General features: G+C 39.1%; 1 protein-coding gene across 1 annotated transcript in view; it reads left to right on the forward strand.

The window, feature by feature from the left end:
• The window catches only part of ror1 (receptor tyrosine kinase-like orphan receptor 1), a 141,628-nt gene that overhangs the window by 103,837 nt on the left and 12,480 nt on the right, over window positions 1–25,311 (forward strand). The window contains exons 5-6 of the mRNA XM_008406160.3: window positions 21,828–21,955; window positions 24,642–24,959. Of these exons, the coding sequence (XP_008404382.2) occupies window positions 21,828–21,955; window positions 24,642–24,959 (446 nt within the window). The remainder of the gene's footprint in view (window positions 1–21,827; window positions 21,956–24,641; window positions 24,960–25,311) is intronic.

The following is a 25,311-nucleotide window of genomic DNA, read 5'->3' on the forward strand; positions in this document are numbered from 1 at the left end:
CCCCTCCACACTGGGCTAGAGTACACACTCTGTGGTGAGCAGGACATCACAGTTGTGTGTGTGTGGGTGTTTATATCTAACCTGAAGCGTGGGGTTTCAAGGTTAGCCACAGGCAAACTGACAGCTCAGAGGTTAGTCCAGGCAGTGTAGCTTCCTTAAAGTCACGGAGAGAAGCGCATTAAAGCAGATCTTAGTTACAGGAATAACAAGGTTTCTACGCAGTTTAGTAAAGTATGGAATTTCAGTGCACTATGAGTCTGAATAAGCATGGGATAAAGAAAACAGAGTATGGGCAAGTATTTGTTATTTCCAGCCTTTTTTCCTATTCATTTTCTAAAAGTGCCATCCATTCATTTATCTTCCCCAACAGTCTGTTTTTTATAGGTTTCATTCAGTGGTTTTATTATGTATAAATGAGTTTAAAGTACTAAACCCTTGAGTCTGGAAATGTTTACAGGAAGCATGCCGCTAACGCTGGTGTCATTTTTGTAGTCTGAGTGAAAATACCAATGTAGCCGAACATTAGTATAAACATTAAAAAAGTGATCTAAAGCAATCTAATTGTATTTATTGAAAACAGAAAAGCAACGACTATTTCTACAGCCACTAGAATATAATGGTGATTTCTGTCAGTTGTAATAATGATATAACATATATTGCTAATATAAGCAAAAATTTAGAATAAATATCAGCAAATATTAGAATTGTTTGCAAGAAAATGTTCTTATTGGACAGAAATGTATTCCTTTGAGCTATTTGCATGCGAATAGGTTAGGTAGACAACTTGCAGTCAACAACTATCATGCTTTTAGCTATTTGTGGTTCAGTATTCACAGAAACTTTGCCTATTCACAGATTTCTTTTAGAGCGTATCTAAAATATTGTAAAGTCTGCAAAGCGGCCAATCCAGGAGCACCGAGAGGAGCTCCTGGAGAGGAGATCAGGAAGCCTGTTAGCTTCTGTGGTAGTTCCACCATTACGGTTTCAACCATTATTTGGTGTTTAAGCTATTCAAATAGTTTAAATATTTTTGTCATTTTTCGGGACTGTCGCCATTGAAGTGATTATAAATAAATTTCAACTGTGTAGAGATTCTTGTAGAAGTTCAATTATAAATTCTTTCGATCTAAATTCACATGCATTTGTTCTATATTTGTCCAGAGTTCTGTCCTAAAAAGAAACAATTTATTAAAACAAAATATGGAGAATGAGAAGCAAATACTGAAATCAGACAAAGACGAGTCGAGTATCTTTTAGTTCGAGCTGAATAATTAGATACAGAAGGCATGTGGCCGTTGCGAGATCTGTTGATTTCCACTGTCTCGCCATTTCGTATTGTTCCGTGATCTGAAAAGGGCAAACTTTGATCACTTTAAAGCTAAAACATTCCAGTGAAGTCAAGATTTAATTCTGGAAAATTGCTTGGGTTTCTGGGAAATGTTTGTCACAAACCAGCTTAATATGCGTCTCAAAAATAGAAATGACACCTAAGAACAGCTTAAACAAAGTTAAGTAAATACTGTAGCTGCTTAATTTAGGAAGATTAGTGAAGGCTTTGGAAGAAGTTCAAACTAAAACTGCAAACAGAACAAGCGAGTGGATTTAAGCGTGGACACAAAGATATAAGGGATAGGGCTGATTAAATTGGTGAAACAGATTACATTTGTGAATAGTTTTGCTCTTTTACTTTGCTTAATACTGCAACTTTTGAACCAAACAAATAAGGAGACAGCTATTTTCTGTTCTTCGATGACAATGGATGACACTAATCCTTGTTGCACCTTAGATAAAAGCCCCATAATCTCATCTTTTATTTGGTTTATGTCAAAAGTATTTTTTCCTTTCGCCTAACTTTTGCCTTGCGGAAGTTTATTTACAATTGTAGATCTGGGTGGAAACATTTTTTTTTGCTTACTTCTTATTAGTCTCCCCCAACTTACTATATCATAATTCTTTTCTACTCTTTGTGCTGCCATTTTTTTTCTTCGTCTGCAGAAAATGATGGTTGTGCAGGAAACATTGAGGGTAAAAGGAGGAAAAGAAAAACAGTCTTTAGGAGTAGGAGGATGGTGTCATTAGTGCTGCATGTTTTCCTTTGATTCTTGGGTCTGTGGCAATCAGATGTGATTAGCTGTGTTAGCTGACAGGAGGTTTAAGGTTAAGTCACATCAGAGCCAGCTAATAACTCCTGAAATGGTTCTTTATCATTGATACCTATATTTTGTTAATTTATATGCTTTAGTGGGTTAAATTGTGTGTCTTGGTGGAATGTTAAGGTGGCTTGAACTGTAAAGGTTTTGATTCTGTATCATACCAGGTATTTCATAATTAATTACATATAGAGTGATTCTTTCTGGCTGGTGTAAAAAAAAAAAAAAAAAAGCTTTATCCCAGTTCTAATACAGTCAAAGTTTGGGAAGATTTGGTTGATTCTAATAGAATAGAAACAGATTTGTAAGAATCTTACAAGACAATATATTCGGTTCACAAGAAGTTTAACAGGACAAAATGATCTGTATTAAGATAGAAAATGAAAATGTGAAAAAGGTTATATGTGCAAACAACTTTTTAATGTTTGTAAGCTCTCAAAAGTCACTCTTTTAAAAAAAAAATGTCAACATGAAATGTGGCCAAAAGTTTCCAAAAACTACCTGCTGTGAACCTGCTGAAAAATAAATAATGCAAACAATAAAGACCTTTACTTGCTTATTGTTTGTTGTATTGTAATGTTTAGGATTTTTTGCCTTATTTTGGTCTAATTAACGTGAAACTTCATTTCATCACTCTACTTATTCCCTTCGGTGTGAAGTTTTGAAGGAAAACCTCACCTCCACCAAAGTGCTTGTGATATTAATACTGAGTTGTAGTTTTCAGGTTCTCTGTATTGTGGTTGTCCCAATTAGCTCCACTTCTAAATAAATAAACGATACAGTGCCAGTTTTATAGACATTTAAAAACGTAAAGATTTTTTTTTTCATTTCCTTTCTGCTGCTCAGCAGGTCCAACTTTATTAATTTGTATTTCCCAATAAATGTTTACTTTCTGGATATAGAAGTTCCTAATCTGACAGTAGCCATAAACAGAGTTTATGCTGCACGGCTGCTGATCCCGGAGTCTCTGTCTGTGTTTATAATATAGGGGTTTTCTTGCCGTCTGAAAAGATTAATACCACTACACCCAGGCTGTCGAGGCTGTTTAAATTTCTCAAAACTTTCCCCACCACGTTTCTCTCAACACCAGCTTGAAAAAAGAGCAATTACAAAAATAGCTGCTTTGCTTTTTTTCCGTTTTTCCCTCCGCTGTGCCTCTTCTTCCTCTCCAGTCCACCCTATTCTGAAGAGTAAAGACTGGGCAGGTTTAACAAGGAACAGATTCTCTGTGATCTGTTTTTACTGCATTCTTTTTGTCTCGACTTCTTGCTCATCCTGAACCTTCTTTTATATTGCTTCTATATTTCCTGTTTTTAGCATACAGTTGCCTGACTTTGATGGGATTTGCACTCTGTTCTTTTCTTAGGCAGTTCCTTAAACTTCATTGGAGTTTGTCTAGCTGCTGTCAATTAAAGTTTGTGTAATCCTAAGTTGGTTTATATGTAGTTGAAACGGATTTAAGAGCCATTTTAGTTCATTTTGGATAAGTAGATGTGTCCAAATTTCTTCGCAATCCTTTAAGACTTTTTTTTATATACCTTTTTTTTCAATTTACAATTAATTTTCCAGTCGAGATCTTGCTTGGGTGTAACTTGAATACTCGGAGCGATTACTCCAATCAGGTGTGTTTAACTTTGATATAATATAAACACATATGTAGTATAATTCTTCCTCATCGTGTGTGGATCGTGTGAATAGGCCCGGCATGTCTGCATGCGACTGTTGGGCATGAAAACAGCCGCCGTGCCGCAGACGGCGCTGTAATTAGCCAGCTGTCAGCACAGTGTATTAAATCGACCTTGGAGCACATGTGTGCAGCTCACTGACGATCCAATTATGCACTCAGAGATTCAAAAAGTTTTGAAGACAAAAAGAGAGGGCCGCTTGGCTTTTCATGGACAGGACTGCAGCCGGTATGTCTTCACCTTCTGCAGTTGTGGAGTTGACTGACAAATTACCTTAAGGAAGTCGTTTCTCAAATGTGTGATGATTTAAAAATGTCACGAGAAGTTGATCTGTAAGCTTTATCAGCCTTGCCTGAGCACATTTCACCTTCGTGTGTAGCAATCAGAATATCACAGGTGATTCATTCCTGAATACTGCAGTTCTTGTAGCTACAGTGTCTGCAATTAACTAGTGATTTATTAAGACTGGTAATTGGACAATAAACAAGTCATCTGGGTTTGATTTGAAATTGCAGGGAGACAATTTCAAATCAAAGAGTTTTTTTAGCTAATTATCTAAAGTCAATAAGACTTTGCTCTGATTTGGGCCATCCAAGCTGAAGCTTACCACAATTAACGTTTAACCACAAAGAAATATTTAACCAAGTTAATAGCAGAGGTTTCTCTTCATATAAAGTGTTGATTACACATTCCTTTCAAATTTATTGACCCCAGAGGCACTTTTATGACAAACACATTTTCTTAAACTTCTTCTCATCACTTGGAGTGGTTTTTGTAATGTGACATTCTTTATTTCCACCACTCCTCACTATACAACCAGCTATCTTCTTAATATAGTTTATGTATTTTTTTATTTGACTAGAGCTAGTCAGTATCATGTTCTAAAAGACACGTTCTTCTCAAAGTGGATGTAAAGTGGTTGTTTGCAATTTCGCAGTGACAAGTTATTCCAACACTGTTAAACATTAGGCAGAAATAAAGCTGAGTGGGTGAGTAAGTGTGAAGTTGGCAGGTGGTGCTTGAATCCATTCATGCTGCTTGGGTGGTTCTCTTATAAATAAAAAGCTGCAACAGCTTCAACAGCCATTCCCCTTGCAACCATATTGAGGAACCATCTGGTAAAAAAGGCCAAGCCTTACCAACATCAGAGGGCTGCCTAAATAATTCTTCAGTCAAAAGAAATGGAGATTAGCTCTTACGAATTCTCAAGCTTAAAGCTAACTGCTTTTATCCAAGCTTGGAAGGAGAGTTCTGCATTTTCAAAGAGTATAAATCTCCAAAGTTTCTTTGGTATTCTTGTAAATACTAGTTTCTAAAGTTTTACACTAGCTTAGCGGTTCTCAACGTGGGCGGTACCACCCCCCAGGGGGCGTTCAGAGGACGGCAGGGGGCGCTGATGGACATTTTTAGAAAAGGGGGGCGCTGGGATGCTTTTGGGGGGCGTTTGGTCGAAGGTAAACTTTACATCTTAAATGCACAACAATGCCAGTTTAGATTTTGAGCAACTTGGTAAAACTGTATAGTGTAACATCTTCTTCTATTCAGTGTTTGTTAGCTTCTGGCTTCTTGGCGCAGCTCCGCTCCTGCTACTGGTAGCTAAAATCACGATACCCTCACTTTGTATCCCTCTGAAAAATGAACCCATTTAAATAAAGAAATCAAGAAATCCCTCCATGGGTGATACCACGATAGAGAGCGTTCATTTTATAGCGTTAACACGGAGCTGTAAGTGGTCCGGTATGAAACGGGTGTGATAGAACAACACAGCACTTTTAAATTTCAATAATCAGAATACCGAAATTGTTTCCGTTGTTTTAAAAGGTTTATGTCAGTCTGCCTTTTCCCCATCGATACTCTTTCCGACCGCCATGGACCTTGGGGGTAAAAAAAAAAAAAGACGCGCACATTGCGCAAAACTCTGAAACAGGAGAAGCGGGACATAAAGCAGAGCGACAAACTAGATGTGAATTATGGCATAAAAACAGAGAATCCAACGCTGAACAGTGAAAAATCAACACATGATGTGAAGCACATGACAATTAGGCGGCGTAGCAGGTGATGAATGAAGATTACTGAGCGTCAATAAACGATCAAATAAATCTAGCATCAGGAAAGAAACTGAAGTGGACATAGCAATAAACCAAGAGAGGATAATACTAATCAAAGGAAACTAAATGGAAATGAATAAAGAAGAAAATGCAAGAATAAACTAAGAAACTAAAGTAAATACAGAGGAATAAACTGGTTGGCAAGACCTTTCGAGCAATAATTAATACAGAGACTGTATGGCAAGAATAAACAGACACTATTTCCAGATAAAAGGTAAAATAATATTGCTGAAGTGCTATGAGTTTGTTGAGACCCCATCTAGTACTGAGAATAAATATATCTTAAAGAACTGATCACTTATTTATGTTTTAAATTAGATTTGATATATTTATTTCTTCAATATTATTTTTCATGTCAGTGTTAATGTCATGAGGCTGATGACTCCACGACACTTTCAATTTGACTCATTAGGATTTGATTAAGAATTGGATTTGTTCTTTGTAATTTCTGTCCAGTAAAACTATTAATCTATAATCAATAGACAGGTCTATATAAAGATATGATCCATGTTTCTGTCTCATATTTGTATGGCATTAAAAGTATCTGGAACTTTAGTTTTTCCACAAAAGCTCTAGTTTGCACAATAAATGCCATGTGGGTGAAATTTTATGGTTGATACTCTGATGTCCCATTCTCCTGAAGGCAGCACAGAGCTGCACTACCAGAAACTGACAAACACTGAAGAAAAGAAGACCTATGATTAATGTAGTTACAGTTCTATCCATGTTTTAATGTTGTAGAGCTCAGTCGTTTCAAATAGATCAAAGTTTAAACTGGCATGTTGAACATCTTTTATCTGGTCATTTTGTGCAAGATTTAACAGCTAGAAAATGGCACAAAATGAGAATATGTTTTTCCTCTCTGACTGGCTGCTGTTAGGCCTACCAATTTTAACTTGAATGTTCATTGCATTTTTCGTAGATGCCTGTGAAAATAATTTCTATTCCCATGACATTTTTGTTCTCTGGGAAATTATTTTTGATGATAAATACAAAAACAAGCATAAAAATAAAAACATCTACAATAGTGATGGTAATATTAATGATAAAATAATGGTCAGTGCAAAGTAGCCTGAAAATTCAGTGAGGGACCTAGATAGAGGCTAGGGGGGCGCTGGCCCAAAAAAGGTTGAGAAACACTGCACTAGCTACTATTATGTTAGATGTCTATAGTTATTTACACTGTTGACCACTGTGGTCTTCATTCATTTGCAATATTTGTTTTAGGTGAAGCAAGTGCTTCTAAACAAAATGTAAGCATGTCCCTGTGTCAAATTTCCCAGCTTCATCAATTCTTACTCCCATTTGTAGCCATGTATTGCACTTTTACCTTTTATTTCATCCCATTTGCAACCTCAAAACAAACCATTCCATGCACTTTGTAGTTGAAACATGTATGATTATTACTCACAACAGTTGATCAAAACACTTTTCTACTAACACAAATGAATGGATACACAATTAATAAACACATTTGTGTGAAATTATCTGTTTTCATGTGCAAAATGGAGAGAGGTTTGAGTGAAATGAAAACAACCTGGAACAAAAAGACTGGAGTGGTTCTTCTCTAAAACGAGTTTAAGATATTTATCCTACGGCAGGAAAATGTCTAACTCCTCTTAACATCACAAAACTATGAAGGCATAACTCGGCAGCACTTCCTCCACAAGAAGTACGGAACAGAAGATTTGATCGAATATCATAATAAGTTTCTTTTTTACAACATAAGAATGACGTGCGTACACTGCAACATGAATAAGGATATGCAGCAACTGGTTAGCCCACCAACACCCAGACAGGAAAAGACACATCATGGCTCTATTCATCTGTAAGGAAACCCACATCTAAAGCATACCGAGTGGCGGATCTTGTTTCTTTAATCATACAAGACATTTAAAAGCAATTGGCTGTAGTATTCTCAGAAGACACTGAAAAAAGTAGTCCCACTATCCCCGTAAGACAACTTGCCCAGCTTTTTACACTGTTTTTATCTGTGTAAAATCTGAGATGAGGCACAAAAGTGTCCTTCAGTCTGAGATAGATGCAGTTGTAATCCAAGTCCACCTTTTAAAAACCAGTGTCTTGACCCACTCAGCAACCCTTCAGCCCACTGCATAGAGTAAGTGCTGTTTTTGGTCACAATAGGCTCTTAACTCAAACCTAGAACTTGTGTGTGGCGCATTGAGAAACTCTGGATTTCGGTTTCACTCCCGCTCACCTCAGAGCCAGTGTCAACACCACTGTGGTTCTCAGATGTTGGCTGGGACAGATGATGATTTGCTTCGCGCCACAAGTGCTGCAGCCATTCAGGCTGAGGGGGGATGACAGGCCCACTCAGTTTCTGAAAGTATTCCTCTGCTACATACTGACCCACTTTAACAGCACTTTGTGAGACTTATACGAGGGCTGAGTTCTCCAATTCTTATGTCACTTTTTAAAAATATGTTTAACTCACACTACAGTGATGAAACAAATTCAGTAATTAAGATTTCTGAGTGGAAAGTATTGAAGTTTAAGAAATAAGGGACACCTAAATACATTTAGTATCTGAGTAGCTTAGTTTCCTATACAAATTAATATACCTGATTCAAATATGAATAATTTTAGTATTTAATATTTATTGCCTGACCAAACTTCTTAAATTGTATCAAGTTTTCCAAAAGCTTCCAGCTTGCCTTTGCTGTTATCAATCAATCCTGAACAATAATTAATGTCGAAACAGTATTTTGGCAAAATTCCATATAACCTATTCTGAGAAGTGGAGACACCCTGCTGGCACAGTTTCACCCCTGTGTGTTTTACTTTGCACATCCGGAGCAGACTGCACCGTCTCACCACAGGCCCTTACACATGAATCACAGAGTTAGAGAACTTTGCACACAGTCACTCTTACAAACCCACTCCCTCACACATGTTTGGTTAAATCCTCTGTGGGGCTTAATTGCCGGCTTGTTGTGGATTCTTTTTAGGGTGGCGCTGATTGATTGGAGATTGGGGCCGTAATATAGCTCATCGGGGACAGGCCCTTTGACATGGCCTGGTCCCAGGGCACCGGCACTGTTTGAAACCAGAGATCCCAATACACCCCCTCTTCCAGCTCAACTCCCTGTGAGCTCAGTTGCCCTCATGCTAAATGCTGCTTACATCACACACATGCAAACTCTGGGGGACGAGACTGCTTTAACTGTTTTACCAATTTACATTAGTGGTTGTTACGAAGACGTTAAGTCCATCTGCGCACGCTTCGCCACACACGGCAGTTTTCTTACATTATTAGCGGAGCCTTCACACTCCGATTGGACATAGCCCACTTCCTGTTTCCTGTTTCCCAGATTCCCCTGTGTCAGTCTGTTGGTGATCCTGTTGGCAGGTCTGGTCAAGGTCATGTCTGGTAAAGTCTGTGGTTAGAGTGTCTGTGTGTACGGTTTGTGAATCACGGTTTCTCCCCGAGGGTTTCGAGCCCTACGTTTGGGTATGCGGGGTTTCCCTGAACTCTGCCCTGAACCTCCAGCAAACACACCCCTCCCCGAACACGCTCCCGACCAGCGAAAAAAAGACCCATACTCCCATGTATGCTTAGCGGTGATGTGTGAGGGAAACAGACGGCCACAGTGTACCCTAAATATTTCTTGGTATAAGTGAAAGCTTTTGTTAGAGGTTTGGATCAGAAACCTGCATGTAAGAGTGAGGATATTGCCCTATTTGTAGACCTTAACAGGGTCAATACAGTTTCACGTTAAGAAAGTTGATAAAGGATGGCCTTTTTCCTTTGTCCACAGAGGTCAGTGTTTCAATCAAGTTTATATTCATCAGCCGTGGCGCCCGCCAAATTGCGTGCGTATGACTGGAGGCCATTCTGCACAATAAAGTCTGAATTTAGGTCTCTTCTCACTTAGAATGCAACTAAATGTCAAGCTTACGTGTCAGCTAAAGTATTAAACTTTTTCTATGTCTCAGTGAAAGTGTTGGTAACATTCATGTGAATTTTAGAGGGCTTTGGATGACTGAATGCTGTCGCTTCAGGAGAAACACGAAGTCATTACTGTCACTCATCTCGCATGTGAAAAGGGGTTCAGTGCTTCACTGAGGATGGTTTGTGTGTTTAAATCAGCATTTGTTTTTCCTTCTCCCTTTAATTTCTACCCCCATAAATGTATTATTCATTGCACACAAGCCGTCTTTGAGCAGGAGATTAATGTCATGAATTTTCTCTGATTAGATGGTGGGATCTCCATCTCTGTGCTGCCCACATTCCTTTACTTTCATTTCATTACTCAGGTTTCATCCATGAAACCAGCAATCAGCTTTGTGTGGGCTCAATATTTAGGGCCCAAACAAGGATGAAGTGGGATGCTCATTTCTTTGGACTAAGGGAGTAGCAATAAACATGGACCACATCTGGGTTTAGCTTTCCCAGATATACCGGAATATATGGTAAAAACATATATATATATATAAAAAATTCCCTTCTCACCCTCCGCGGGTGGTCTGTTTCATCCTCTGAGCTCGGGTCCTCTACCAGAGGCCTGGGAGCTTGAGGGTTCTGCGCATGGTACATATATATATATATATATATATATATATATATATATACCATGGTACCCTCTTGCAATGAAGGCCAAGTGTCGGCCTCACCTCACAGCAAAATGCTCCATGTGAGGCCATGGTGGTCTGTTAGCCAAAACCTGTTGAAACCACAATGTAGGACCCATATGGGATAATACATCTGTAGGCGCCCTGGTACCAAACGTTAGACACAAGTGGACTTCACTGTGAAAGTCCAAAGTTATTTCTCCAGATTGGTTTTTTTCTCCAGGCACATTCAAATGCCAACTCAGGTTATTGGAGTAAAATGTATCCATCCCTGACTAGGGCCTAAATAGAGCTACAGAATAGAGCCCAGGTGGGACCATCCTGATCTGCCTGTTTCTCCGGTTCGGAGGACTGACACAAAATAACATAAAGCCTCATTTAGGATAATATTTTGGCTCCACCATGAAGCCACCTTTCTGCAGTCATTCAGGGTGCCGCTGTGGGGATCCCAGTGTGAAACCGCATGGAGTCCTGCATGGGCACGTTCGTTGGGAATGTTCCGAACCGTTTGTCATTTTTATGCATGTAAATGTCTGACTGCGGGTCTTAACTTATTGAATGTCTTTTTATATTTTTCTCAGTCTGTTTTCCATATTAACGGTGATAAATAACTATTGTAGCTACTGGCCACATTAGTACATAAAGGATTGTGCCAAATGCTGAAAGTGAAAACAATCTGATGTCAACAGCTGATTAGCAACATTGTTTAACTACCGGATGGATGTGTTTTGATATTTTACAAAAACATAAGCCTATTCTGTTTGTTTTCTGTGTCCTTTAGACATTTCTGACAGCGGCGTGTGTAGAGAGGGATTATTTATGAGCTTCTTAGCATAGTAGTGTTTTGCTTCACCACAGAGCCTGTCTTTAGCATCTCTTAATCACTCTCTTCATGGATTATTGTACTTTTACCAGGAAGCCGCGCTCATGTTAAAACATGCATCTTCACGCCCTTGATGTCTGCTCAGCAGCCACTCAGCCGAAACATGTGTCCTCCTGTCTTTTTCCTTGTGTGTGCTCAGATTGTGATCTGTGATCTCTGCAACAAACCCTTGTAAATTACACTATAAACTTTGTGTGTTTGTGTTTTGGAAGGGAGGAGGGCGTCTAAACTCGACACATCTTTGCTTTAGGCAATTGTGGTTTGATTTTGCTCGTGTTACTGTACTTTATTTTCCTGTTAATATTTCCACACTGATGTTGCAAGCAGCACAGAGTTGAAGGAAGGAAGGCTGTCAGTAACAAACATTTTTTAAGGGAAGGAACTTTTACTGTAATAAAATTGGAAAACAATTTGAATTGTCAATGAAAGGTAAAATCTTCATATTCCTAGCTTTTGCTCCCACTTGCATATTTGAATGAAATTCTTATCGACAAACTAACAATGTCTTCAGTTATTTCATTTTTTTTATATACTTAATTACATTTTTCTTTTTGGCATACCTTAGTATTTTCTAGAGTAAATAGAATAAGTCAAAGCAAACGTTTGTTTCTTCCTGTTTTCATTCATGTTGCCATTTGTGAATCCAACAATACGACTATTGTGCTCCATTTGTCTGCTCAGTGCCAGAAGTATTCATACACCTTGAACTTTTGCAGGGGTCACAGCGAACTTGTAAACAAAGCTGCTCTGCTCAGCTTAAACCAGAATTTAACATTTTGACCGACATGCAAAGGCAAAAAAATAACACAGAACACACCATTCCCTATGTGAAACGTGGTAGTGGCAGCATTATGATGTGAAGGTGTATTTTTTTCTCATTGACAAGGAAGCTGGAAGACTTGAGATTTGGACGGAGGTTCCAACAAGACAATGACCCTAAACATACAGACAGTAGATTATACTGTAGAAAGGTTGGAATTGGAGAATTACTTTTCAAACCTACATGTAATTGAGAATCTGTGGAGAGATTTGAAAGTTTCTGTTTACAGAAGCTCTCCACTTAATCTGAACCCCAATCTGTGCCCCTGCCAGCATGCCTAGGTGGGCCCCATGTGGGGGAAAGGAGGGCTGATATATGGGTCCCATATGGGTTTGTCCGCCAGTTCCACGATGGCCCCACATGGTTTTTCCCATGTAGGGCCACAGCCTACATGGGTCCTACATGGGCCCTAAATGGACAAACCCATGTGGGCCCAGCACCATATAGGGCCCATGTGGGCTGTGGCCCTACATGGGCTAACCCGTGTGGGGCCATCGTGGAACCCGCGGACAAACCCATATGGGACCCATATTGTCTGCCCTCCTTTTCCCGACATGGGACCCACCTAGGCATGCTGGGAGGGAAACAGCTTGCAGCTCTAATTAAGGCAAAAGTTGGTTACATACCAATAAAGATGCACCATTTTCTTTCCTCTCCACAATATGCAGTACTTGTTGTCACAGTTAATTTAGAATGAAGATTGTTGGGTGTAATTTGGCAAAGTGTGAAAAAGTTCAAGGGTTACGAATACTTTCGCAGGACGCTGCATCACAGAATGTTGTTTTTTTGGCAGCACATGTCACCTCCTGTCTTAATTGACAGGCTCATCTGCTTCCCTTCCTCTCCCCAAACCCTACGCTGTGCTTTCTCACTGGCTCATCTCTGATTTCCCGCAGTCCTCTGGGGAAGTGATGTCACCAGGTCAGGAGTTTTTGTGAGGAGTGACGGGATTGATGTTCGAATCTTTTCCTGTGTGCTGAATTACAAAGTATGCAGCCAGCCTTTTATTAAAAGCTCTTAACTTCATGCTCGGTTATGACTTTCTGCCTGTGTGGGCAAAGTTCTTCTCCTGAAACAAAGTTCAACACGTCAAATAAATTTGAGTCAGTTTGGTGCAGTGTTTAGGATTAGGTCTGAATTTGAGTCCCAATAACTGACGTAAAAACGAAATAAAGGTTTACCAGGGACATTCGAGTCTAAACGTTACACTTTTGCTCCTGCAAATAGTAAAACTGTGCCTGTCTGTAACAACTTCTCTGGAAAAAATGACATTTTCTTACAGATTCATCAACTTATCTGGAAATGCCACAACTACAAATTATGTATGCAATACGCTTCCTTAAAACTGATAACATTATAATTGTGGAAATCATCTATCTGATGCCAGTTTGAACCAAGTAACGGGAACAAAAAAAGAACATAACACAACTGTGAACTCAGCACTGAGATAATCTGAGGTCCACTTTTATGACTTTTTTCAGCTGTTTTCTGAGTGTTTTTTGATATTGTCGAAGTTTTCCAGAAGAGTTGATTCCTTCATCTCAATGCTTTGGAAGAATTGGCAGCTGTGCAGTAGCTCTGACAGATACATAAGTCAAACTGAACATTCATATTGTAATCCAAGAAAAATTGGGATTTCAGAGCAATTACATAAAGAACTTTCCGTCAGGCTTGATCTGTTTTTTTTCTTCTTTGAAATGAGAGCTGAACACATCACCTCCATCCCATATGACTCTCCTTGGCTTCCCTCCTTTCTTAGTTCACCCTGAAACTCCTTCTCCTTGACAGAAGCATCCATTGTTGCCATCGTTGAGCAGCAGTAACATGAGGACCCGGAGCGCCTTCTCTTTCTCCATTGTATCCTGACGCCAGCTCCTCAGTTGCCCTCACTGGTTCTTTATTCCCAGTGTGGTCATGGGCCACTGGCAACCAGAGATCCCAGTCAACCTCAGCCTCTGGTGGCCATTTTGGCTCCCGGTCAGTGAGAGATCTTTGCGCGGTGGAACCACGCAGTCAGTTCTCGCAGTGCAGAGACAGTTCATGCCTAGAAAGCTTTGAGAGTGTGTGTGTCCAACTTTTAAAAACTTAGTTTGCAGCTCATAAGCTGCCTTGTTCCGACTTTCTTAGGCTTCCTTTGATAGAAACAGAGTATTTATTCTATTATTTCAATCAAGTTAAACACCATCTAGAAGGCCAATGCTGTCTGATTTATTGTTGAACACTTTTCCTTTGATGCAAACGCTTCATTTTAACCACATCTCACTGCAGACAAAGAAGAATCTCAGTGATTGATTAACACCGCAGAACCTTTGCTAAGAATGCATACATAGCTGGATATAAGTAACAATCCATCACTGATGTACATCTTGTCTGTGTTTAGTCTGGTTCATTCTGAAACTATAATTGGCCTGCAGTTTTTCAATAACCTGAGATGATTATTTCAAATGTGAGCTTTGGTTCCTTTGTTCAGTTTCCATGAAATCTCTTGGTAATCTTCACAATGTTACCGAATCCTAAAACAGCAGCATGAACGTAGCCAAATCACTTAGTTGGGTCAGATAGATGTTTTGTACTATATAATGGAGAGTGGGAGAGACACACTTTCAAGGTTTCTACACAGTCTGGAAAAGTAAAGTATTTGAGTTATTATTGAAAAATATTAGCTTTTCATCTTTTGATTTCCTGTCCGATTGTCTAAGTGTTCTAGCCATGCATGTGTCCATTTGGCAGTCTGTCTTTCTATCTATGTCTGTCCATCAGTCACTTCATCCATCCAACATCCTCCAGCCCTTCTGACTTTATCGCTTTGGCTACATTCACACAGCAGGTAACTTTCCTTACCCATATTTGATCATTTTATTTTATCTGAATGGCCAAATTCTGATTTATTTTTTCTCCCCCCAAAAAAATCTGATTTTTGCCACTTCCATATGTGGTACTAAATTGGATACATATCCAATAGTTTCCAAGGTGTCTCCTGTATGAACACCTTGTTCATGTTGTATTTTGTCCAAATTTTATGTAATGGATGTGAAACATGCATCATAATTCTGGAACAAATGAAGCCAGACAATAACAATTTTAGAAGTATGCAGTGACGACATCTCTCTTTTTTTCTTATCTTCCTTTGTCTTGTTATAATCTCCTGAACGCAAAAAAAAGAGATTTCAGCAAAAAAGAAAAGTCATAATTGAGGCAATGCTCTGTGAATGTAGCTCTGGTCATTTCATCCATTCATACTTCTGTCAATCAATCCATTCAGTACTCTGATGAATTGATACTGGAGAAGTTTGGAATTTGAACATAACTCTATACCTTTTGAAATAAAGAAGTCTACTTTCTTTCACACATTGACACAATTATGGGTGTAAAAGAAATCAAATTTATCGGTCTTAAAGAATTCATGCAGAGCCCGAGAGTCCTGCAGCACATGTTGCTGGAGGGTTGGACTCCAACGAGGGTTGTGAGCTCCTGCTGCTGGCAGCTCATCTCCTTTTCACTCAACACCCACAGCAGCTCCTGGAAATGAAACCCTGACATCTAAAATGTCACCGGGATCCGCCCATTCGCCTCCTTCATCCTCTCAAATCCTGTTCCTCCTGCATTCTCTCTGACAGCGAGCTTTGAGTTTCACATCCTTAAATCCCAAGACTCAAATCAAACCTGTTATCTCAGCTTAAATATTCCCGGGGAGCGAAAGTGGATGTCCTTAAGATTTCGTCCATAATCAAAACCTCGGTTCTGAAAATAAACAGTGGAGGCTTCAGGCACTTTGAGGTATTTATTTAATGAGATCAAGTGGGAGATTTAAACACAGTCAAATCCACTGTCACAGATGCAAAACCGTCTTGGGTTCAGTTTGAAGATTTTGGAGAAACCACATGAAAATTATATCTAGCATTAGCCTCTGTCTTGTTGAAAAACTGCAGCAGCTGGAGACGTGTGCCATTATAGCACTGGTTATTCCTGTGGAGAGCGGCTTGACATCTTGATCGATTATAAGCCTTAAAAGATTCTGGTTGTTTGAGCTTTGATGTTGAGTTCAACTTCTCCTTGAAGATGAGTAATAGTGGAGTCAACTCATCCGTTTACCTTCGCAGCAGTAACTCCCTTTGCCTCCAATGTTACATCCGTCATCAGCTGTTAACCGTAGCCTCGGAGATCAAAGCGTCCTTTTATTTTATTCATACATTTCCTCTCATACAGCAAGGAAAGTGAAGGTCAAAAGACCTGAAACAATCTCCTGAATATACTCTACTAGAATCTGGAAGTGAATAAAAGTCATATGTGTGTGAAGCTTTCATGAAACATAGTTTGGGGATTTATGTCCTCACGTGTCACCGTTATGGATAAAGGTATCGCTTATCTGTTTTATTTGGCAAATAACTCATACTTGGGGATTGACTGGGTACATTTTACGCCCGATTATTTTAGTTTTTCTCTCTACCCACATTATATACAGTAAACAGCCTGTGTAAGTTTAGTGATGAAAACCTGAAAAACTGACTTAAATTGAATACATTTGCTCCAAACATGTACAAGTTGAGCCTCACTGAGCAAGATAAATGTGGTTTGTCGTCACATTCTCTGTTAAAATTACATTGTATTATTGCTATGACAGTTGCTGTAGGAGAGATTTTGGCAAAAAAAAAAAAAAAGGTGTTTCTGAAGCCATTTGCTGACTTCTGAAGATCAGAAGTGCTTTTCCTGTTTCTAAGAGTGGCCAAGAGAAACAGACCTATGTGTCATATTATTTTTACAGTGTGTTGTAAAAGTAGTGGGGGCTGCACAGTTGGTAGAGCTGTTGCCTTGCAGCAAGAAGGCTCTGGGTTCAATTCCCGGCCCAGCGTCTTTCTGCATGGAGTTTGCATGTTCTCCCTGTGCATGCGTGGGTTTTCTCAGGGTACTCCGGTTTCCTCCCACAGTCCAAAAACATGACTGTCAGGTTAATTGGTCTGTCTAAAATTGCCCCTAGGTGTGAGTGTGTGTGTGCATGGTTGTTTGTCCTGTGTCTCTGTGTTGCCCTGCGACAGACTGGCGACGTGTCCAGAGTGACCCCGCCTCTCGCCCGGAATGTTAGCTGGCGATGGACACCAGCACCCTTCCCGACCCCACTGAGGGACAAGGGTGTAAAGAAAATGGATGTAAAAGTAGTTTTAAGGCCTACATTTTTTTTCACATTTTGACACGTTGCAGTACATAAATTTGATTGTAATTTTAGGGATGGAAGACCAACAGAAAGTAGTGTGTAGTTTTAAGGTTTTCACAAATTAAATCCAAAGCTTGTGGCACATATTTGTATTGAATCTGTACTTTGTAGGTTAGTCTTGTACACTCTATCTCTACCAGTTTTGCACATTTGGAAATTTTAACCCTTTCCTCTTTACAAACACATTAAAAATCTTTCAGCTTATATTTAAACATTTTTATCACCAGTTACCAATTATATTTAGGTTTGAACATTGGGGTATCCTAATGTTTAAATGTCCTTAAACTAAACCAGTCTGAGGTCATGATGCTGGAAGTTGAACTTTCACCCCTGTCTCAAGTCTTCTGAGGCCTCTGAAAGGATTGTCCAGTTATAGCTCTATCCTCCCACTAACTCTGACCTGTTCTCCTCTCTCTTTTGAAGAAAGACGTTCTCATAACATGGTGCTGCCATGTTTCTCTGTATTGATGGTGTGTTGTTTTTGTAGTGGTCGTTTTTTCACCACATAGTGTTTTGGATGTAGGTAAAAAAAAAAACAAATCTCCAATATTTGTTGGGGATTTGTGAATGGAGATATTTTTGGCCTTTTTTACATTTTTGGATGATGCCTGTTACAAAACCCATAAGAAAATGTTTTAATGGATTGCTAACATAACTAAATGACTGATACAATGTTCGTGTGTAGAGTCAAATCATTCTGAACAGCAACATCCACTTCACTGTTCCAAGTTTCTGCCGCTAAAAGCAGAGCAAGTACTAGCATACCTGAACAAATAAAATGACTGGAAAAACTGTTTGACTTTCAGTTCCTGGTTTACACATCTTCAACAAAAAGGCTTGTCTTTCTTTTTATATTTCCACTGTAAATCAAGTCTAGGAGGAAAAAGCTTTCCTTATAATTGACGGTTATAAAACATTTCTACAGAGGGCCTGTGGCGTTGGTGTGTAAAATAAAAGCCCCAAACAACTATCCACTGTTTACACAAATAGAAACCGCAGTTGGCTTTCCTTCTTTGGGATTGCTCTCTCACAGACAATGAAATGATGCAAGAATAAGGACACTTACTTTCCGAAAACCTCAGATTTCTCACAATGAATCTACTTTTTCTTTTTTGAAACATTAAATTTTTATGCTAAAATTCAGTTTTTTATGAAGGCTATTATAAATCTAAGTTGATTTAGTAAGGAAATGCTGTCCAACAGGGCAGTGTTGGTGACTTATGCAGGCCGACCTCAGTTAAAGGATGTTCGGACCAAGCAAAGTTGTAATTTCATTGCAGGGACTTTGTTGAATTGTGGTGGATCGTCTGCTCTCCCTTGTCATTTACTCGTCTGTGTGTGGCTTTCCGCTTGCATAAATGTGTGTGTCCTACATTCTCGGTGACGCACAGACCTCTGTGCTGCCTGGACACTCCATTTTTGTGCATGCGTGCACACGTGTGTGCTTTCTTGTACTCGCATCCTTTTAACTGTGGCTCATCTCATTTACAAGTCAATCAAATATCATTATGAAAATCAGAATTTATTAAACATGTAAATCCCACTATGTAGATTTATTGCACACTGTTTTTTAGTTTGAAAAATATATATATTTTTACTACAGAGAGGATTCTTTTGTGGCTTTTTTTGAAGGCCTACAAAAACTTCTGCAGACAGACCACAACACACATTTGACTTTTATGTCAATATTTTAGTAGGAAATTCCATATTCTAAGAATATAATCTGCTAAAACCATCTTAAAATGTGATATTGTTAACCAACAGTAAACAAAGCAGCTCTTTTATATTTATTGTGTTCATCTGTGCCTGGAAAGTCCATTAAGATGTGCACAGTGAGGGGTAAAGGTGGTCTGACCTTGGCCTCTCAGTCACTTAACACTCCTCAGAGAAAGGGAACCTACTGACCCCTGACTCACACCGAACTTGCACACCCTTTTGATGTCATTAGAACGGTGTGTGTGATTTGTGTGATTTTGCACATATGGATTCCCATATGCACTTGCTTGTGTGTGCATTAAGTTGCAGTTTTGATGCCATTTAGAGCAGCTTTGATCTTTGTGGATTCAATAGTAGTGAAATGCACCAACTTGCCAGTGATCAGAACCTTCAATTTTTCATCTTTGAAAAATTTGATTTATTTGGTTTCATCTATTTGTTTTGTGCATCAAAACTGCAAAGTTTCCCATTTTTCTGTGTATAAATGTATCATTCAGCACCTTGGACTTTGATACTCTGAGTTTTATTATAAAAAGTCTCATAATGCAGGAACAGGTGCATCTCAAGAAGTTGGAACATCATCACAAAGTTAATGTATTTCAGTAACTCATTTCAAAATGTGAAAATAATGATACAGATTCATCACATGCACCATGATACGTTTCAAGCAACTATTTCTGTTAATTTAGGTGATTACAGTTAATGAAAATATCGAAATAGATTTTCCAAAATATTTGAATTTTTTCCAAATCCAGTCAAAATGGAAATTTAATGAATGTAATTGCCATTTCTAGCCTCCACAAACATACGGAAAACTGCTGAGCTAACAGTTTTCCAGCAGACAGTCACTCACGCTCTCCAGGAGAAACTGAGAGCCACAAGAGATTTAAGAAAGTTTTCACAAAACACTGTATCGAAGTACAGCTAAACCCAACTTTATTAACACTCTGACAGATTTATATTGCTAAATATTTTTTTCCTTCAACCATGATTTTTGTTTCTTATTGAAAATGGGACAGTCCTCTTTGCCATCACCCTAATTGTTAACTCTCTTGACAGAGTCTCTGTAATATTCAAGGCGGATCTCCATCTGGGTCTCACCAAAACTTTAATATTACTTCCTCTCAAAAGTGATGATAAAAATAAAATATTAATTTCAAACTAAATTTGCTTGGGTTATAAACAACAAAGTTGAGTAGATGAAAAAATCATTAGAAAGAGATCCACAGTCAAAAAGAATAACCACTACCTTTATAAGATTTTTCAGCTAAGTCCATTTAAATGTTTGTAGGATATTTGCTAGAGTCAGTGCCATCAGTTCTTCAAGAACCACCAAACATAGACGTATTCACTTAATAAAATCTATAGGAAGAGCAGAAAGACGTGGAGTCTCGGGTGTTTGATGTCCATCCATCCATCCATCATCCATCCATCCATCCATCCATCCATCCATCATCCATCCATCCATCCATCCATCCATCCATCCATCCATCCATCCATCCATCCATCATCCATCCATCCATCCATCCATCCATCCATCCATCCATCCATCCATCCATCCATCCATCCATTTCCTTCCGCTTATCCAAGGTCGGGTCGTGGGGGTAGCAGCTTAAGATCTCAAATGTGACAATTGCACAGCCACTGATTTGGGGAAACAACGTCGTCTTCTGCTGTTGTCTTTCTGTGAGGGTAGGGGGAAAGAACTAAATTTTGAGTTTTTTTCACTAGCTGTGGTCATAAATATTAAGAAATAATTGTATAAAGTTGAATGGAATGAATCTACATAATATGAGTAACCATTTTTTGAGTTGAATTATTGAAAATGTTTATTGTTGAATGCTTTTTGCTAGTCTTAACAGTTCCTTTCATTTCAGCAGGATTATTCCACTGGTTATTCCAGCTGTAGAGTCTAAAGCATGAGGATGTATTTTACATCCCCCCAGAAATGCGCCTCTATGCCCAGTGGCATCATGTCCTCCCCTGTACTATTTAATGTGGCTTTGCCTGGTATTAAAGTCCCCATATGGCATGACTTAAAGCTCATGACTAAGTGATCTCACGCTGAGCGAGTAGCTCGCTAGGATGCATGCGGTTGGAGTGTGCATGGATGTATATATAGAACAGGAGAGGTGAGAGATCAGGCCACTTTGAGCAAGACGAAGGTGGCGGGGAGCGAGATTAAAAGAAGTAAAAAGTTGGTGTAATGCGCAAAAACCCCGATATGAAGCTGGATTTGAATACTTGTGAAACCATGATTGCTCTTTCTGCACATGTTTTAAATTACGCCCTGAAGTGACATTTCTCCGACATCAGCCAAATATTAATTCCTAATGTGGTTTACATATGTGCTGTGAACTGTGATTTGCATGCATGGGTGTTTTAAATCTCAGCCTTTGACAGAACTGTGACTTATCGTCAGCCAAGCAAAGGCAGCAACCAGAACCAGCCTCTCTTCTAACTGTGTGGTTTGCTCTAATAGTCAACCTTGGACTGACCTCTAGAGGTGGTGCTGTGCACTGCAGCCTTGTGGTTTCAACAGGCTGCTTTTCTTCCTGCTTCCATCTGCTTCTGCTGTTTGTTAAAGTGGCCCAGAAAGATGTGGTAATGGACTACAGATGACTTTAAAAGTGATCCTCCTCTCCCCTCTGTTTTGCTGTCAGGGTGGATCTGAATGAAGATGGATTCTGCCAGCCGTACAGAGGCATAGCCTGCGCTCGTTTCATCGGAAACCGCACCATCTACGTCGATTCCCTGCAGATGCAGGGGGAGATTGAGACTCAGATCACAGGTGGGAAAAATGCACTTGTGCTGCAGTTTTAGTGCATTGAATTATTTCTATTCATTCAGTTTTGTTTGCATATTTGCTTTGACCGAATTCATTACAAGTACATTTAACTTATCGTTTGTTATTATTAGTATTGCTTTATTCAACCAGGAAGGACCCATTGATATTTAAAAGAATGACAGACAAAAATAGCATATTACATTTTATAAACTCAAGAAAATGTATTTCTCTTTCTGTAAAAGTTTCCTTTACAGAAGTATTAAGAACTTTGTGTTCGCTTTTGAGTGAAGAGACGTGAGTCGGCTGATTCCTCTCTAGACATTTATTAGGAACATCAGAGTTAGGAGTACAGGTTCAAAAAAGGGCCAGGCTGGAAAAGGCAGTGTTCTAGCATTCAGATCTTAGTTATAGCTTAGACTGACGTCAAACAAGATAAACATAGTCCGTTAGAGCAAAAATGACTATGCAGCTATCTCTGATCCATAGCATGATCCATGGTGCTGCCTAACTGCTGTGTGTCCTACACAGATACTTCATTGATCCACCTTACTATCAGTTGTCTGGCCTCTGCTCAGTCATGTTCTCTGTGCCACTGACTGGAGCAGAGGCAGGTCAGCTGGCCATCTGCTGTAGTTCTGCCTGGTCTCACCCAGCTGGTTGTGTTTATCTATCTAAACCACTGAGTCACACCTGATTTTCCAAGTTTTCTTCTTCTGATAAAGTGGCACTTAAAAAAGCACTTATACTCCTCTACAGGTACCCCCCTCCCTCTCCCCTGTTAAATTATAGTTTTTCTACTTTAACAATTTGAATATGAAGAAATAGTAATATGAACATTTCTTTCTATGGCAAATATCATGGACAAACTGACACATTGCGAATTTTCCAGTGGTGATGTAGCTAGGTTAAGAGTTTAAACAGAAATGCACGTGTGGTGTACCGCAGTCTGTTAGATAAATATATCCACACCAATGCTTTTAGCACACATTGACAATGAAATGCTGAAGTGGGCAGAGAATGGACAGACTGCTGGGTTTCAGCTGCGAACAGCTTCATTAGAAACACAAACACTTCCAAATGCAACAGCTTCAAAGAGGATTGCTCTGCACTATGCCTATCAACTGCCAACCAGATGCCAACAATGTGGGTTGTTTAGCTGGTAATTGTTGTAACTTTTTTTTTCCATGTGTAAATACATGTGCTTTTTGGTTGCAATGTAAGTAAGTCACAGATTTATGGGATTGTTTGTAATCTATATGCATAACTTTTTCAACAAATAGAAATCCTCTGTGTATTATTAAGAAAAGGACAACATTTACAAAAACAACAAAGCAAAATGTATTTCTATCAAAGCAATTGTTAGCATATCTACTATATGTATTAGGGCCCCATGTGGGATTTGCTCAGGCTAAACGACACCGTGGGGTATTAGCACAGAACCTGATAGGATTGACTAAAAGCAAACCATTTTGGTAAAACTTACTGGGTCCCCATGTGTCTCAAATATACACTAATGACATCAGTTCATCCTGGCTAGTTAGTACATGGACCCCACTTTTTATTTGCAGTTGTCCTACATTAATGTTTTATGAGCAATTAACTTTGTGAGAATTGGCCATGAAGATCCAATTCCCAGCCAGTTTTTCAGCTTGTTTTCTTCACATATAGGGCTCTGTTGGTTGGTTAGGTAGCCGCTACAGAAAGTTGCAAGAGTATGAAAGAACTCCCAGCATTCATTGCTACAAGATAAGTTAAAGAATTCCTTGTGATGTGAATTTTTTAAAGTATAACCATCTTTATATTTGGCTTCTCTGCATATCACTAGAACCTTCTGTGAATGAGGTTTTTAATCGTGTTCGTTGGGTCTGGGAAAGCCGGCAGGCCTTCAGAGTTCAGTGAGAGTTCAGCTGTGTGTTCTCTGTTTATGGAGCACACATGGCCCAAAGAGACACACTGTTATAGATGTCTGCGTTTCCGCTTTGGCTCTTTTGTTTTGCTTTTTTTTGCATGCAACATGTCCTCCGAAGGCAGTTGAGTTTGAATGTTATTGATGACATTCATGCAGCTGTCAGCTTCACTCCCTGAACAGTTCACGGACAAACCGTCGTCTGAACCCAGACTTTAATCCAGAACATCAAGGACATGTGATGCAGCGGATTTATGTAGCCACTGTATCATAATAAGCTGACGGTAGAGCTGTAAATCATATATGTTTCAGCTTTGGAATACATATTCAGCATCATGGAGTAACTGTCACCTTTATTAGTCTTTATAATCACTTTTATTCAAACAGCATGTGCAGCAGGAACATTTGGATTGTGACCAACTTCACTTAACTTTTTATTCTCTTGTCGACTTCTCTACTCAAGACAAAGCAATAGCACTGGTCATGGCAGCGACAGAAAAAGCATATGCTTGTAATAACTGCAGAGCCATGAGTTACACATTGAAAAATGCATCTGTGGACATCAGTTTTTTTTCTGAATTATTGTATTGTATTATTATAGATAGCAGAAGAAGCCAGTAAAAAGGATGGGATGGCTTCCATAAGGAACGCTGTTGTAAACTTTTGACAATCTTTAAAATATCATATGGGCTACCGTACTTCATTTTAAAAATAGATTTAAATGTCTTAATTTCCTTCTTTTTTCATACTAATATTTCAAACTGTTCCCTTTCTTGTTTCCAGCTGCCTTCACCATGATTGGAACTTCCAATCACTTGTCGGACCGTTGCTCCCAGTTTGCCATCCCCTCCCTTTGCCACTTTGCCTTCCCAACATGCGACCGCACCTCAGGCATCGACAAACCTCGGGACCTTTGTAAGGACGAATGTGAGATCCTGGAGAATGATTTATGCAAGACGGAGTACATCATCGCCCGCTCCAACCCCATCATACTGAAAAGCCTAAAGCTGCCAAATTGTGACGAGCTAGCTGCCTTCGACAGCCCAAAGGCAGCCAACTGTTTAAGGATCGGAATTCCCATGGCTGAACCCATTAACAAGAGTAAGACCACTCTGTTGGTTTGCTTCATCGTTGACCACAGAAATCAATGCATCTGTAGCATTCTTTGTTAATCAATCTCAAGTGGAAAGTTTTATATCTGGTTACAAATATAGCCAGATATGGCTATATTTGTAACCAGATATGGCTATATTTATATAGTGGTGGACACCACTAATTAAAAAGTTAGTTGCACTAATCATAAACATTAATTCTGCTAATGCTAAAGTACTACATCTAAATGGTATTAAACAGAAGCTAATACGCTAAATTCAATTAAATTTTTATCTTTGCTTGAAAGACTGCAGCACTCAAGCACCAATATCATTTAATTTAAGTTCTATAACTTAAATTA

The sequence above is a fragment of the Poecilia reticulata genome, chromosome 4, assembly GCF_904066995.2.
Source record: "Poecilia reticulata chromosome 4, P_reticulata-male-v2, whole genome shotgun sequence".
Lineage (NCBI taxonomy): Eukaryota > Metazoa > Chordata > Actinopteri > Cyprinodontiformes > Poeciliidae > Poecilia > Poecilia reticulata.